Source organism: Chelmon rostratus, chromosome 13 (genome assembly GCF_017976325.1).
Source record: "Chelmon rostratus isolate fCheRos1 chromosome 13, fCheRos1.pri, whole genome shotgun sequence".
NCBI lineage: Eukaryota > Metazoa > Chordata > Actinopteri > Chaetodontiformes > Chaetodontidae > Chelmon > Chelmon rostratus.
Genome location: NC_055670.1, coordinates 6,690,478 through 6,707,491, shown reverse-complemented (window position 1 = coordinate 6,707,491; position 17,014 = coordinate 6,690,478). Strand labels below are relative to the sequence as shown.

Here is a 17,014-nt window from a genome sequence, read left to right as displayed (position 1 = left end):
GATGGCTGGTTTCTACCATCGATTCATAACAAACTTCTCAGCCAGGGCTGCTCTGCTGACAGACATGACTGGCTCACAGTGCCCCAACAAGGTCTAATGGACAACACAGGTAGTGGGAGCATTCAGCAATCCCTGAGTAAGAACCCAGTTCTCCGTAGCCCAGATTTTGATAAAAGATTTGTCCTGCAAACTGATGCATGAGAGGGGTATTGGAGCTATGCTTCTGCAGGGACCATCAGAGTATGGTCCTTTCGCCTACATCAGTCGCAAGCTGCTCCCCAGGGAGGTCTGCTATTCGACAATGGCCTTGGCACTCAAGTGGGCACTGGATTCCTTGAAGTATTACCTGCTGGGGAGGGAGTTTACCTTGGAGACTGACCATAAAGGACTACAGTGGCTGGAAAGGTTGAAAGACACCAATGGATGACTCTTTTAAATGCAGGAAGTGGCCAATTTGGGATATACCAAAGGCCTGCAGCATCTGGGTGTGATTTAGAATGTTTAGTTTAAGATTTTCTTTTTTTTCTTCAAATTATAGGAGAGGCTTTGGTGTTTTTGTTTAGATTAATTATCAAAATATCCCTACTGACAGACAAGTTGTCCTGTTGTGTTTCATTTGTAGTCTAGTTGGTAATGTTTGCTTTTTGTTATCCCCTTCATCTCACAATGGTCACAATGATCAGCTACTATATATGTTCCCCTTTGTGTACAGCGCACTAGGTCTGTTGTGTGTGTTAGGTTAGTTAGGTCTGTTGTTGTTTTATGTTAGTTTGGTCTGTTCAGATAAGTTCTGTTCAGTTGACCTCTTTTATGGGCACATAACTTTATGTATTGACTTTATTTTCTTGTAATAAATCCATTTTTTTCCGGAAATCCACCTTATGCCTGCTTGCTTGGTCCCTCACAATGCCTCACCTGCTTACACTTACGCTGCAGCTTCAAAATTTTTCAGTATTTAATTGCTATTTTAACTGCTCTTGGATACTTTCTATTTTATTCAATTTTTATTTTATACAAATTTTATTATTATCTTTAAGTTTCCATATTTATTTGAACTAATTCTGTCCTTGTGCAGCTGTAATGCAAGAATTTCCATCAATAAAGAATCTTTTTTACTTTTTACTTTTTGGTATTTCTGCTTTATCTAAACAGATTACAGCAAAAAAGGCAGAGGGCAGAGAGAAGGGGTGACACTGAGCAAAGGGCCTAGGCTGGAATTGAACCGCATTAATTACTACCACTGCACTAATACATACATTTATATATGTATAGATAGATCGATATAGATATGGTGCATGCTCTACTAAGTGAGCTACATCAGATATTGTAAAACATTTTTCAACAACTACATACTTGACTAAACCTCATCCTTGGAGGATGTAATTATCACCACCAGGGTCGAAACGAAAACCACCCGGTTCAAGCCTGGAGACTTTTATTGTGAAATCCGGAAGCTATCCCTGCTTTGACCTGGAAGTGTTTCAGTTCATTGTAGGAAGTTTTCCGTTCGAGGTTCGACAGTGGTTTAACGGAGGGACGAGAAGTCGGAAACCAGAACGGTAAGAGGATATTAAAGCTGAAAAAAGTAAAGTAAGACGACAGAGTTTCTCCTCTGAGGCTGAAAAGAGTCTGGAGGTTTTAGCGATAGACTAGCAAATAGCTAGCAGCTTAGCTACCTAGCTGGAGCGAAAATAGTATTAGCACGCTGGCTAACTTTAGCTCATCCAAACACGCATGGCGTTAAAACTGAAACGTTCGCTGGAGATAGATTTGTAGTTACAGGTGGTATAAGATAGTTGTTGTATTAACCTGCCCAAAGTAACCTTAAACGACTAATTTAAACCGTACTTACTTAATTTGTTATGTTCAGTCGCTGATATGGTCCCTTCACATAGTGTTAACTATTCCTGTGTGTCAGATAATTTCATATGTAAACTATTTAAAAAGTGATAAGTATTAACTTGTTGAAACTGTTCAGACACTTAACGTCTTCAAAGGCTCAGTTAATCCTTTTAATAATCATTTAATTTATATTCGACTTTTGGAAGTTGTTTTGGACGTCTCACATTTTCAGTGCTGATAAAAGGGCCTCTTTATTCATCAACAGAATATCTATGCTTTTTGTTATGAGTTGATCTGTGAAGGCTGTTACAATACTTTGTATACTCATTTTCTGTTTTAAGGTATGGACTCTCGAGGCAGAAGTCGAAGTCCCAGTCCTGCACAGAGAGACCACAGTGGTGAGTAAAACCTGCTGTCACAATATGTTGTTGTAGTGTCTGTACGATTAGCTGTAGTTGTGATACTCATCAATGCTTTGTCTCTCTGTCTTCAGGACCTTCAGAAGACGAGTCTAGTCCAGCAGCAGAGAGGCCCCAACAGGCTGACTCGGCTGAGAGAAGCCCCAAAGAGAGGTCGTCTCCTCAGGCCAGTCCTGCTGGCAGTCCCCCCTCCAGGAGCCCTGCCTCCAGCAGCTCAGACAGCAGCAGTAGCAGCAGTGATGATGAGGATGAACATCATGGGGCACTGAGGAAGATTAGGAGCAGTGTGGCTCAGATCAAAGTAAGAATGGGATGTGGATGTTACTGGCAATTGATTGCCAACTTCCTGTTGTTCAGGGACACGTAAACGAGAAATCTGTTGCCTACAATCAGGTTCAGGGGTTAGTAAAAATATGCTGCATTATTTTTATTTTTAATTGTATTATTATTGGCTTTAGGGATTAGGGAACAATTGATTGCCCTAAATCTTACAATGACCTGGATGAATGAGAATATTCACAGGCATGTATTATTATTATTTGGTCACTGTAGACGTGAGAATGTGCAGGAATTATATCCAAGGTTGCAGTGACGACATTGCAGCGAGAAGGGTATGTAGGGCTGGTGATCGCTGCTGATCCCCCTACATCGAGTCATTGATAGTGAATCCAAATCAAAAGTCTCACATCAGAGAAACATCAATGTTGCTTAAAGTGCTTCCCAGAATCTATCCATCCTTTGATTTTCTGCCACTTAACATCTAACCTCCTGTAAGACAGCAAATAAGTGTCTTTCAAAAACTGTTGAACTGTTCCCTTAAGGCTGGATGATGTTGAGGTTGTGTTGAATTGTGCAGGCAGAAAAGAAGAGTTTGAGCATATTAAGTTATCTCTATTCTGGATAACTGGCCTTGCAAACTAGGCTGATTTGCTGTGTGTTTCCATGGCAACAGAGACATATTTGTTTGACATACATGTAAAGACTGAAGGAAATACTGCTGACACTCTTCATTTGTTGTCCAGAGATCAAGGTCGAAGTCCAGGTCCAGGGAGCAAGACAGATCCCTATCCAGGGAGAGAGACGGATCCAGGTCCAGGGAGAGAGATGGATCCAGGTCCAGGGAGAGAGACAGATCCAGGTCCAGGGAGAGAGACGGATCCAGGTCCAGGGAGAGAGACAGATCAAGATCCAGAGGACGAGACAGGTCTGGGTCAAGAGGACGAGACAGGTCCGGATCAAGGGGCAGAGACGGGTCCGGGTCAAGAGGCAGAGACAGGTCCAGGTCCAGGTCCAAAGGACGAAACAGGTCCAGGTCCAGAGGACGAGACAGGTCCAGGTCCAGAGAGAGAGGCCGGGAGCGCTACAACAGAGGGCGCTATATTCGGTAACACAGCTTTTGATTGGCTCTTGATAACATCATTAACTTATTAGTTTTATTAGTTTAAAATTTGATGCTCAGTATGATAAAAACCTTGTGAAACCAGGTCATAGAACACCAAACACATAACACACCTGTTGAACCAAGACTGCCTCTGCTACATTGCTGTTTGTCATGTGACACACTGATTTGTTTAGAGTACATACAATATTACTCATATACCCGTTACCAAGTACATATTTACTAACACACTAAATACGTCCATCCATCTCTTCTCACTCGTTTTTACACCTGTATTTCAAAACAGTGTCTCTTTAATGTGACATTGTGCTGAATTAGTGCTAAAACCACCTGACATTTTTAAGCCACACCAGACCAGTTCAGACCTGAGGAATGTTTTTGAAAGGGGGTTCAGAAAAAAATAGACTGAGCCTAAATGTTCAAAAAATGATTCCTAGTGAAACATAATTAAAAAAAATAAAAAATAAAAAAAAAATTAGTTTTTGATGTTTTTGTTTTGCCTCCTACTCTCTGCTCTGCCCAGGGACCGCTATGATGATCGCCGTGAAGACAGAGGCGGGCGTTTTGACCGGCGGACCAATCGGGATGCAGAGTCAGACCACAGGAGGCGCGGCCGCTCAGCCTCCCCTCCAACAGACAGGGAGACAGCGGTGGCTGATGAGCCGCCGGTCAAGAAGAAGAAGGAGGAGCTCGACCCGATCCTGACGAGGACTGGTGGAGCTTACATCCCCCCCGCCAAGCTACGCATGATGCAGCAGCAAATCACTGACAAGAGCAGGTAGGAGTGTTTTTCATTACTCTTGGTGCTAGGATCAGACCCTAACTTTAGTTTTAGACTTGAGCATTGGCTTTGATGAGCTAAAGTAAAACCTAGACTACTAAGCTAAAGCAACTATGAACGCTGTGAAAATCAAACTGAAAATGGGAATTAAATGTTACTAACTTTTGAATGTACCACAGTCCCTCACCAAACTGTATAAAACACAACAGTAATGTAACCTTGAGTAGCAGTTTTAATTGAACTTGCAGCTGTAGCTTACTGAAAAATTGACTCTTTATTTAAACTACTCCATTTAACCAGTGTGTGTTTTTACTGATGCCCCGCCCCCTATGCAGCCTGGCCTATCAGAGGATGAGCTGGGAGGCTCTGAAGAAGTCCATAAATGGTCTGATCAACAAAGTCAATGTGTCAAACATCATCAACATCATCCAGGAGCTGCTGCAGGAGAACATCGTCAGGGGGAGGTGAACAACAACAACAACAACAACAACACACACCAACAAACAACTTTACTCAATATTCAAGTATAAGAATCTTTAATAGCAAATCTGACATCTCTACTTATTAAAAATCATTTTGCAAACACATGAGGATGTAGTGTTAGAAGTTTACGTGACGCATTTCACGTTCAAATGAGAAGGGAAATATATTCAATGAAGTCAATTTAAATATATAAACCCGTATAGTGCAATAAAGGGCTGTCAGACACATTTGCACCTATCAGCTAATTTGTTCACTTTGTCTTTTCCCCTGTATCTCACAAGAGAAAGAAAAGTCTGGAGGCTCTGTACTTCCTGACTTGCTGTCTCCCTGACTCCCTGTCACTGTCTCCTTGTCTGTCTGTCAGGGGTCTGCTGGCTCGCTCAGTGCTGCAAGCTCAGGGAGCGTCTCCGATCTTCACTCATGTTTACGCCGCCGTCGTCGCCATCATCAACTCCAAGTTTCCTCAGATCGGAGAGTTGATCCTCAAGCGCCTCATCCTGAACTTCAGGAAGAGCTATCGTCGTAACCTCAAGGTACCTGTCTGTCGCTGTCGATGAGTGGATCAACAGAAATTGACTGCCATAAATATTGGCAGTATGGTATTAATGTTAGTGATGTACTAAAACCAGTCTGCGTTTTGCTTTCCAGCAACAGTGCCTGACAGCCTCAAAGTTTGTGGCCCACCTCATCAACCAGAATGTGGTAGGTCGTGCTGTCTCACTTTAATTTTGATGGAGGATTTGAGTGGTGATGTTCAGCTCTAATGAAGTATGTTTACGTCTCTCTCTCTGTGCCCCACCCTCAGGCCCACGAGGTTTTGTGTCTGGAGATGCTCACTCTGCTGCTGGAGCGTCCGACTGACGACAGCGTGGAGGTCGCCATCTCCTTCCTGAAGGAGTGTGGCCTCAAACTGACCGAGGTGTCCCCGCGAGGAATCAATGGTACACTGTTGCTACAGCTGTAAACTCTGTTTAACTGTTAATGCTCTGTTAAACTAAACAGTATTTGTATGCTGATTCCAAAATATCAGCATAGTTCATCAAGTGCCGACAGGTTCTTCCCATCTCTGTCTTCAGCCATATTTGAGCGCCTCAGGAACGTCCTCCATGAGTCGGCCATTGATAAGAGGGTCCAGTACATGATTGAGGTGATGTTCGCCATCAGGAAGGACGGTTTCAAAGATCATCCAGTGATCCCAGAAGGCCTGGACCTCGTGGACGAGGAAGACCAGTTCACCCACATGCTGCCACTGGATGATGAGTACAACCCCGAGGACATCATCAGTAAGCCCCAGAGAGGGAGGGGGGACTCTTAACTTGCTCTCCAACAATCATTAATTGTTAATCATCGCACACTAATTTTGCGTGTGTGTGTGTGTGTGTGTGTGCACTCAGATGTGTTTAAGATGGACCCAGACTTCCTGGAGAACGAGGAGAAATACAAAACCATTAAAAGAGGTGAGAATGCGCACAAACTTGGTACACAGTCTAACTGTCCAATGAGCTGTTACTTCCAGCAGTTTAACCAATTTGCTGTCTGCTCCTGTCAGATATCCTGGATGAGGGCAGCAGTGATTCAGGGGAGGAGGGAGATGGCAGTGACGAAGATGACGACGATGAAGATGAGAACGAGGAGCAGGAAACAGGTGAGACTTCATGACAAAGAAATCACAAGCACATGCAGTGCTTCACATAGAAAAGACATAGTATGAACATAAAAACAAGGATAGAAAACTAATGGAAAATATGATGGAAAATAATACCCGCTTGATAATAATAGTGAAAATAAGATATGATAAGGATAAAAATAGAATAAAGAAATGCATAACATAAGATGGAAAATAAAATCCACTGAATAATAGCAATATAGTAAAATATTCAGTACATAGACAGCATAAAATCAAGTAGCCAGGCTAGTGTTCCTATGTTTTCAGTCTTAATGCTAAGCTAAGATAACTGACTCCAGGCTGTAGCTTCATATTTATCGTACAGATCAGAGTGGCATCGATCTACTTTTCTAACTCTCAGGAGGTAAGAGAATAAGTGCATTTCTCAAATTGTCATTTTAATGTATCTAACAAGTCTGCCAACTTTATGAAAGTGCAATATTAAATCACTGAAATACACCAGAAAACAAAAATAAAATTTGTCAAATAGATCACAAATCAAACTCACATTTTGTGAAGAAAATCTAAAAATGAATCCGTTCAATGGAAGACTGTGTAGTCAGATTGAGTTCACTTTTCGATATTCTGGTATTATAATGTCATATTAATCATTATTTCAGTGCTGTTGTATGAAATACACAACAGCCAACCAGAATCCTTGATGACCTTAAAGATGCCCTCTCTTGTCTCTCTCTCTCTCTCTCTCTCAGACGAGAAGGTCACCATCTTTGATCAGACTGAAGTCAACCTGGTTGCTTTCAGAAGAACTATCTACCTCGCTATCCAATCCAGGTACACACAGGCACACACATATACACACAGATGGTAACACACACACTTGAAAATACAATCTCACTCATCTCATTCAGTTGTCTCTCTGGGTGTTGGCAGGTATTTACAGCTCTGTCTATGCTTGATGGACTTGGACTAATATTTAAAGCTGTCTTTAAAGCTGTGTGTGTGCATAAATGTGTGTGTGAGACAGGAATAGCAGGTGATTTGTTTTGGTGCTGAGCTCCATGTGTGCTACGTAGAAGAGTGTGCGTGCATGCGCGTGTGTAGCCTAGTTACCATGGTTTCTTTGAAGCACAGTTCACAGTTAGGAGAAATGGATGAAACTATGAAACAGATTGAGAAAATTACACGCACACAGAAGCAAACAGTAACACACAGTTTCACTGATGTACACTTATTATTTTATTGATGGACTGATTGTTTCTGCAGTTTGGACTTTGAGGAGTGTGCTCACAAACTGATCAAGATGGACTTTCCTGACAGCCAGACGGTGAGTCCACACACGCACACACACACTTGGCCAATGTAAAATCGATTCAGTCACACAAACACGCACATTAATGAGGATTAATGTGAAAACTTTCTCAGTTTTCCTCTTGAGAGGTTTGTGTTTCTCCATTGAGGATAAATCTGAGTCTGAATACCAGCGTCTCCGTAGTTTGGATGAATAAAACAAGCTGAGCACAGTATACAGTCATTAACGACAAGTGTTGGAGCAACAGGAGCTGGACATAAAATCTAGAGTCAACAGCAATTCTGACAAGCTTTTAATCACTGAAGTCATTTATGAAGCAAAAATGCCAAACTGGTTCCAGCTTCTGAAATGTGAGGATTTATTTTGACACTGCCGGCCAGAAGGTGGCGCTGATGAAAAGAGGTCTTTGAGTCTGTTAGGGTGGGTGGTGTGGAGCTTAAGAAAACTGTAGTTCCTACATCAGTGTGAACATGCTGCTGCTGGTTGAGTGTGTGCGTGTGTGTAACAGTTTGGTTGCTTTCAGACGTTGACAGTTGCTGGTCAGTTGTGTGTGTGCGACAGATAGAAAGCATTGTGAGTAACATCATGTGTCAGAGGACAATCAGCTCTGTGTGTGTGTGTTTGTATCTTTGTGAGTGTGTGTGCTTGACCTTCACATTGACGATGTGTGGCTCCTCGACACCTCTTCAGACAGAGACGTCTCACTTCTAACCTGCGATCGTTGATTCTGAAACGGCGACTGTCTCTGGCAGGTTTGATCAGCTGCGTTAGAGTTGGTTCCAGCTGACTTGAAGAAGGGATTTAAATTTGTATTTGATGGCTACATGCTGGATATCCTTCGAAAAGACTGAGGCTAAAGTGAACAGGTCCCAGGCAAAAGTTAGCATCCTCATCAGTTATTGACTCAAGATTGTTCTTATATTGCAGAATAGTGCACTTAGTCTGAATATTACAGCTACTTTATTCTAATGTAACCCTGTTTGGCTGCTTATCTAACGTATTGGTTAGAGTTTTTAAACGGGTTGATTTCACTTTTAATGTCACAAGACAAAAGACTTTAACTTTTACCAAACGTACCACTACCTCAGGAAATGTTGGCCGGGGTTGCTGGAGTGTAATCTTCTTCAAATCCTGTAAAAGGCAGCACAGAGCTGTGAACATTAGTCTAAGCTCTGCTCCATCCAGGACCAGCGTCCTCCGGCTGTACGAGGTGATGTAAGGGTCATCTGCTGATCTGACAGTGTGTTCTTATTGTAATGCTGAAATGATGGACAGAACTATAAGCTGACAAACATTCACTGGTTCCAGCTTCTTTACTGAGAGAGTGGTCGGCTTTCTCTTCAGTTGTTCTGGTTTGGATATTGGTTATTGTGTGTCTTCAGGTTTTGGACAGGTTGGACAAAACTGATCTGGGTGTGGACTGGTAACTTTTCGCAATTTTACATTTATTTTAGTTTGTTTTAGTTGATGACTGACTGAAAACCAACTGGTGAACAAATTCTAGTTTGTATTTTTCATGCAGAGGACTAAGTGGTTTTAGTGACTCGTAGTGAATGGAAACTGTAGCTGAATCTGAAGCCACAGAGACCGTGAGAGGAAACACCTGCCATGCACGGCAGTGTACAAGTATGGGCATACTGAAATCATCTGTGTGTGTCTGTGTGTGAGAGGTCAGAGCCGATGACCTTGTCAGCCAGGCTTTCATCAGCATCAGGACTGAATCACTCAACACAACAGCTGGAACACACACACACACAAAGATGTCTGTCCTCAGGCACACTCCTCTCACAGCCTCTGTCTAACACACGCTCTTTACAGCCACACTGACTGAGCTTCATTTTTTTCCAGTAAATCACAAAGCTTTCACATTAAAATCAAGAAGTCTGAATCTGATTTTGAACTGATCAGAACAAAAAGACAGCTGCCCTGTTTCCTAACAATCAATCAAACAGTGTTTCTATAAATGCTCTGCATCTTTTGCACACATTTCCCAACGTACCACTTAAGAGCGAGAGCACAAACACCGTGTCGAAAGATTCGTGACATCTGCTTTCTTCTGCTAGCGTGGCTACAATCAAGTGGAAATGTTGTAGCTACACATGTAGAATTGCTTTTTGCTTGAATTTGTTAAGGTTGAAATAAATACAGCTTAATTTCCAGTAACTAGCCTGCAGCTTTTAACTGGCAGCCTTTTATGATTCATATTACTGGGTGGAAGTGAGCATAAATTAAAGCTAAAATCAGACATAAGCATCTGCCAAACAACATGCGCAACATAAAAGAAAAGAAAAGAAGCGATGACTGAAAGCAAGACAAGACAAGAGATTCATATATTAGTGGAGAAGACCTAGAGGAGACTGAATACATATGAAAAAGGCAGATCAGCTGCCTAAATCAAATGTTCAGTTATGTTGTCTGTTTGTTATTTATTCATTTTATTTTAAACATCACTTATTTTACAATAAATGTCCCTGAACAGAGAACATTAGTGGTCATGGTCACAGTTGCTTAAAACTAATGGAAAACAATAAAAACTTGAGTGAAACATGTTGTTTTTGGGTCCTCCTGTGGAATCATCAGGCTGCTCTTAGTCTCTGAGAACCTCATCACAGCTGCTCTCACATCACACACACGGTCAAAACAAAAGCTCTCAAACCGACGTTTCCCCTCGGACGCCAAGCCTCAATGTGGCACCCCTTCCATGTAACCCACCGCTTGGATTTTACACCTCTCTGCTGCAGTCAAATTCCCATAATTCACATAATCAGTTCAGTAACTCCATTTAACACTGAGCGCCCTGTCACAGCACAGCTGATCAACACGGTGTGAACTTTATGTGTGATGTTTGCGTCAACGTGTTCCCTGTTTTAATCACATATTGTACGTTTGTGGGAACAGAAGGAGCTGTGTAACATGATCCTGGACTGCTGCGCTCAACAGAGGACCTACGAGAAGTTCTTTGGCCTGCTGGCCGGGGTGAGACACACACACACACACACACACACACACACACACACACACACACACACACACACACACAGTACTTGTGAGCATGTTGTATTGAATCAAAGGGGCTGACTTTAAAGGATCAGTTCACCTATAATGACAAAAATGCATTTTCTCTCTTCCTCCTGAGGTCTGAGACTTGTGACAGTGACCGTCAATGACATTTTGTTTGTTTGTGATGTTCATTGTTTTGAGAAATTCAGATGTAACATAAAACCAAAAAACACCTGAAGCACAGCTGAACTCCATCTAACTTTAAACTGGACAAATTGAAATCTACAAAAAGGATGTTAACACTGTGTGTGTGTGTGTGTGTGTGTGTGTGTAGAGGTTCTGTTTGCTGAAGAAGGAGTACATGGAGAGTTTTGAGGGGATTTTTTCGGAGCAGTACGACACAATTCACCGACTGGAGACCAACAAGCTGAGAAACGTGGCTCGACTGTTCGCTCACCTGCTCTACACAGACTCTGTGCCCTGGAGTGTAAGGACAGACGCACACACACCACACAGAGCCATTCCAGTCCATCCCAGCCTTCTTACCTTCCCCCCGTGTGCTGTGTCTTGTGAATGTCTCTCGATCAGGTGTTGGAGTCTATCAGGATGAGTGAAGAGACCACAACGTCGTCCAGCAGGATCTTTGTGAAGATCCTTTTCCAGGAGCTCTGTGCCTACATGGGCCTCCCCAGACTCAACCAGAGGCTCAAAGACCCGTACGAACACAAACACTCATGCACACGCACACACACATACACATACACACACACACACACACACACAGACATACACATATACGCAAACTTGTTGTTGAAGTTTACTGTGTGTGTGTGTGTTTCAGGACTCTGCAGCCGTTCTTTGAAGGTCTTTTTCCTCGTGATAATCCCAGAAACACTCGCTTCGCCATCAACTTCTTCACCTCGATTGGACTGGGAGGATTGACGTAAGGGACACATACAAACACATATACACACACTGTATGTACAGTGTTACAACAGGATATGTGCAAGTCTGGAAAAGAACTGAATTTAGTTTCCTCATAAAATCCTCTAATAAAGGCCTTAGAGGGGATTTTGACGACAGTCGACTGTACATGCAGGAGGCGACTAAGTCCTTTTTCTTTTGGTGGAGTTTCCTGTTGGACCTGCTGCAAACACTATTACTCCTGCTAGCTACAGTAGCTAGGATGCACAATATCCCCTAATAGGCAAGTTTTGGCTAAAAACCACACTTAAGTAACCCCAGTCATTCAGGTCCAGATCACATAGATTTCATTAATTATATCATTAGGAATTCTGGTTATATATGACTGGAACAATGTGATGTATCATGCTTTCATACTTTGGCCAGCGTGATCCTGAAAGAGGCACTAAATTGAATTTACAGAAAGAATGTCTGTATGTAAGAATGTCTTCTCCATTGTGAGATCAATAAAGTCTCATCTAATCTAATCGAACATGTAAAGAGGTTATGTTTGGAATAAACAGAAGAATCTCGCTATGACATGAATTTCATGTTGGATGATAACATCGCTGTTTCTTGAATAATTCGATTATCGTTAGACAACATAATAATTTCATAAAGCAATTTGAGTCCCAGTGTTAACTGAATGAGTACAAAAATAAAATAGATTAGAAAATGATTCAATCTGTTTTTACAGAAGGGACATAAAGGGTGAGACTAAAACTGTGTAAGAATTCATGGAGGAGATATATATTGTTAAACTTCAGTATGAATTTGTTTAATTTCATAAAAAAAAACAGTAAACCTCTGACCACACGAATGAACAGAATATTCAGCAGCACTGCGCTGTCCATCAGTGCGCACATACATTTCACACACACAATCCTCTCTCTCAGGGACGAGCTGAGGGAACATTTGAAGAACGCTCCCAAGATGATCATGACTCAGAACCAGGAAGTGGAATCCTCTGATTCCTCGTCATCCTCTTCATCGTCCTCGTCCTCTTCTGACTCCTCCTCCTCAGACTCCTCCAGCGAATCAGATTCAGACTCGTCAGACTCTGACTCCTCCTCTAGCAGCAGCAGCAGCTCAGGTACATCCGTATTTTTATTTATTTAAATTACTTTGTTTGGTGACAGTGGTTTAGCTTCTTGGTACTGATGCATTTTGAGCCGTGTGAGTTTAGCAAACTAGAAAAGACAGACTGAATCCCACATAAGGAGAGTTACAGTGGTCAAGATGTGAGGTAAAAAAGCATGTTAAGATCTCAAAAATAAAGCAAAGGCTTCATTCCTGATATCAGCCTAATGTGAAAAAGCTCCTGCTAATGACAGAGCTGACTTGTTTGTCAAATTGTAACGCAGTTTAAAATGACTCCCAGGTTTCTGGCAGGTTTACAGAGATTTAAAGACAGGCCCACAACAATTGGCTGCACCACAAGATTGCATTCATTTGAATACCGTTCTCAGGCCGCGTAGAGAAGAACTTGTGTCCATACTGCCAATAAAATCACATAATGTTAAGGCATATTCACATTTTCCTGCATAAGCCGCCTACTGATCTAACTTACAAACATGAACACATCTTGTCCTGCACCTCAGCTTGTTGAACGAGCAACCAAAGCGTCCTTACTGTGGAATACTATGCTAATGATAAATTGTCTGCCCATGACCTCTAAGATCCAGCATTTCTGATATTTAGGCCTTTTATCCGTTTGATAATAAAAAAAAACTATTAATACAATTGAAAGACATGTTGACATTATTTGTGACCCCAAAAAGGGGTGACTGAATGTGATTTTAGTTGGACTTTAAATATGTCTTAGTGTGAATATGTGGCAGTTGTTGCCTAAGGGATTCTGGGTAATGAAGTCCTGAACAGTTTTTTTGCCGAGGCATTTCAGGCATCAGGTCCTGAGGTTAGCTACCTCTTTAAAACAAATGGGCAAATGAATTAGAGAGTGATGCATTACACCAGTAGTCATTATTTTTCCATGTCCTCCAGACTCAGATGCCAAACACAAGAAGAAGAAGAAGAGAAAAGAACAAAGTGAGGAGAAAAAGAAGAAGAAAGAGAAGGTGCAGAAGAAGAAGGACAAACCTTCTGACAAGAAGCGAGCCAGACACAAGAAGGACGACGAGGAGGAGGACAGCGACGACGAGAAGCAGGCGAGGAAGGACAGGAAAGGCCGTGCACGTGAGGCGGAGGAGCGTGAGCATGCACGTGTGGCCATGGAGCGCGAGCGTGCACGTGAGGGCGCCCGCCGGAGCAGACGAGATGAAAGATCAGAAGAAAGAGAGCTGCAGGAGGAGGAGAGGAGACGAAAAATGGACGTTCCAGACAGACAAAGAGATGGAGAGAGGGAGAGAGAGAGAGACAGAGGGAGGGAAAGAGAGAGAGCCAGAGAGAGAGAGAATGAGGAGAAGAGAGAGAGGGAGAGAGAGCGAGAGAAGCAGAGGGATAGAGAGAGGAATAAAGAGAACAGAGACAGGAACAGAGAGAGAGAGGAGAGGAGGAGGAGATAAAACTCCTCATCTCTCCGTCCCTAAGCAGCAGTGATGGACTGATGACTGACAGACGAGTGAAGTCTCCATCTCTTCCTTCAGTCATCCCTCTCTCCTTTCCTCGCCCTGTCACTCTCTGGTGTTTTGGATTTGGGACCTCCCTCCCTCTCTCTCTCAGTTCCTCTCTGTCCCTGCCTGTCTGTATTTTCTATTGATTTTTGTTGTTGATGAATGAAATGTGGAAAACAAACGAAAAAAATAACGAAAACATTAAAGTTGTTTCAGATGTTTTTTAAAATCTGTTTCTGTTTCAATTGTTTCCAACTCCCAACCAATCACGCACTGTTTTTTTTGACTGCAGCCAGAGGACGCTGCTGCCAGTCAGCAACTGCGAGAAAAACAAGAGCAACACTTCATGATATAGTTTCCTTTTGGAGTATTTGCTTATTCACTTGCTTGCTGAGAGTTAGTTGGATTGTTAGCTGCTATCATCTGTACACCACGCATGAACTGGAGCCAGTAACTCGCTAGCTTAGCATAAAGACAGGAAACTGACCCTGGCTCTGTCCCAGGCTCAGAAATGTCAGCCGCGTACTGGCATGTCACCTCATTTATTTATTTAACATTTTTTATTATTTCATCATCATCACCAGTCTTTGTGGGATTTGAATTACAGTAAGCCAGTTTGTTTAAAAACATGTTTTAATATGACTAGAACCTCGGTTATTGTTGGGGTGGGGTGAGATGCTGGTACTGTTAAAATGACCCCACCTCCTCCCAGTCTCAGTCACTTCATCTCAGCAACTGTCACTCCTAATGCACGTCTGATGGCTGCTGCGACTCAACCTGTGGCGGCACATGCAGTTTTTGGCTTGGAGAAAACTTTGATTCAGGGTTTTTTTTGTCTTAAGCTTTGCAGTCTGCACCACAAACACCCAGAATCACCACAGTAGCTACTCATTACACCCAAGCAGACTGATGATGTCGAACTGTCCAAAGGTAAGAACTGGCCTCGCATCACCTCTGAAACTCACAATTTAACACTGACAAATTAGCACGCCATATCTCGCACATTTGATGATGTGCTGAAATATTTTTGGACAGGGCCTGGCGAGCTGTCTCCAGTCTTTATGCTATGCTAAGGTAACTGTTGGCTGTCATATATACTGTTCATGCACAACAGTGGTATAAATCTTCTCAGTAAAAAAAAGCAAACTATTTCTGAAAGAAAAAAACATTTTCATCCACAACTAATAAAAAAACAACAACAAACAAACCCAAAACCCTCTGATAACCCAGATGATACCACAGTACCATATGACTAACCAGCTCTGTTGTCACCACACACACACACACAAACAGGATTTAGTGCTACAGTAAACACACTGAGACTCGTCCTGTTTCTCAACAAGCTCCCACAGCAGAGCAGCCTGTCGTATTAAAGCCAACGTGACTTCAAAGCCCAACAAACCGTCTGAAAAATCTGCTTCAGCACAGGACGACAGGAAGAACAGCCCTAAAACAGAGAGCACCACAGGTGAAGACCAGCAGCACCTCTGGGTGACACATGTGTGAACGTGACGTTGACACGTGCTCCGTCTCACGCAGGCTCGTCAGTTTCAGGTTTCACTCCTTTAAACTGAAGGATACAGGTTGTTGGAAGCAGCGTTTGTGTTGACAGTAAACAGCCTCATCTGCTGGTGTCGGCTCAGAGTCTGCTGATGTCTGCACCTCATTGACTCGTTTCTCCCGTCAGGAACCGCAGCGATAACGGTGTCTGATCTTTCCCATCATACACCTGCCTGGTTCCTCCACACAGCCAACTGTGTCTCTCTCTCCCAGACTGATGCTGACTCTCTCAAGCCCAGCACGATGTAGTGGTACTGCGCGCGCACACACACACACACACACACACACACACACACACACTGAACTGTTCAGGGCACTTCACACTGAGGAGGAGGAGGAGGAGGAGCTGCCTCACAGGTAAACTCTGCCTCTCTCCACCATGAGCAGGAAACATCCACCCCTGTGGATACTCACAGACCTCTGGCTCTCTCAGCTGTTGTGTTTTGTGCCCCCCCCCCCCCATGAAGCTGTAATATCCCCCAACATGCATTATATGCAAAACCGATCTTTCTGTGTAATTGAGACATGCATATCTTTGGACAAGTACAGAGAAGTAGATTTATACTTTTTATAATCTAAAAACACTTATAATTAATCTTTTATTATTTTAGCGAATTTATTTATTTTTGGGCCACATTAGCAGCTCCAGCTTTTACCTGCCACTACTGAGCCTTTGGGTTTGATAAAGACTGATCCTCTGCTTCGTCTTGACCTTGCTTCTAGGTCTTATGGCTGCTTCAGTCCAGAAGAAGACGATGAAGAAGAAAGATCCATCTACCTCCTCAGAAACCCCCCTAGAAACCATTTCCTGACGGTAGTATGAGCCTCTGAGGTGAAACATGCTGCTGCGCAGTCACAGTGACGTCACAGTAAGCACTGATTTGATCATTTTAGGTAAAAAGACGTTCAGATGTCGAGGCTGAATCCAGGCTGCATTTGGTTGAAGACTGGAGGATTTGAAGACATTATTCAGGTATCAGCCAACACAAAAGAGCAGACAGTTCAATTCAAAATCCTTCATTTAGAGGCATTTACACAGAAAAAACAGTGTGACAGTA

General features: G+C 42.7%; 1 protein-coding gene across 1 annotated transcript; it reads left to right on the top strand.

The window, feature by feature from the left end:
- Positions 1-1,479: 1,479 nt before the first annotated feature.
- On the top strand, positions 1,480-14,621 carry cwc22 (CWC22 spliceosome associated protein homolog). Its single transcript, XM_041950632.1, has 20 exons — positions 1,480-1,559; positions 2,184-2,240; positions 2,336-2,562; positions 3,284-3,645; positions 4,184-4,438; positions 4,777-4,905; positions 5,289-5,457; positions 5,573-5,626; positions 5,730-5,865; positions 6,001-6,207; positions 6,319-6,381; positions 6,474-6,569; positions 7,301-7,382; positions 7,815-7,875; positions 10,759-10,836; positions 11,195-11,347; positions 11,449-11,576; positions 11,702-11,803; positions 12,720-12,916; positions 13,828-14,621. Exons 2-20 carry the CDS (start codon positions 2,186-2,188, stop codon positions 14,346-14,348), a joined length of 3,075 nt encoding a protein of 1,024 aa, XP_041806566.1. The 5' UTR covers positions 1,480-1,559; positions 2,184-2,185; the 3' UTR covers positions 14,349-14,621.
- The last annotated feature ends 2,393 nt before the right edge of the window (positions 14,622-17,014 follow it).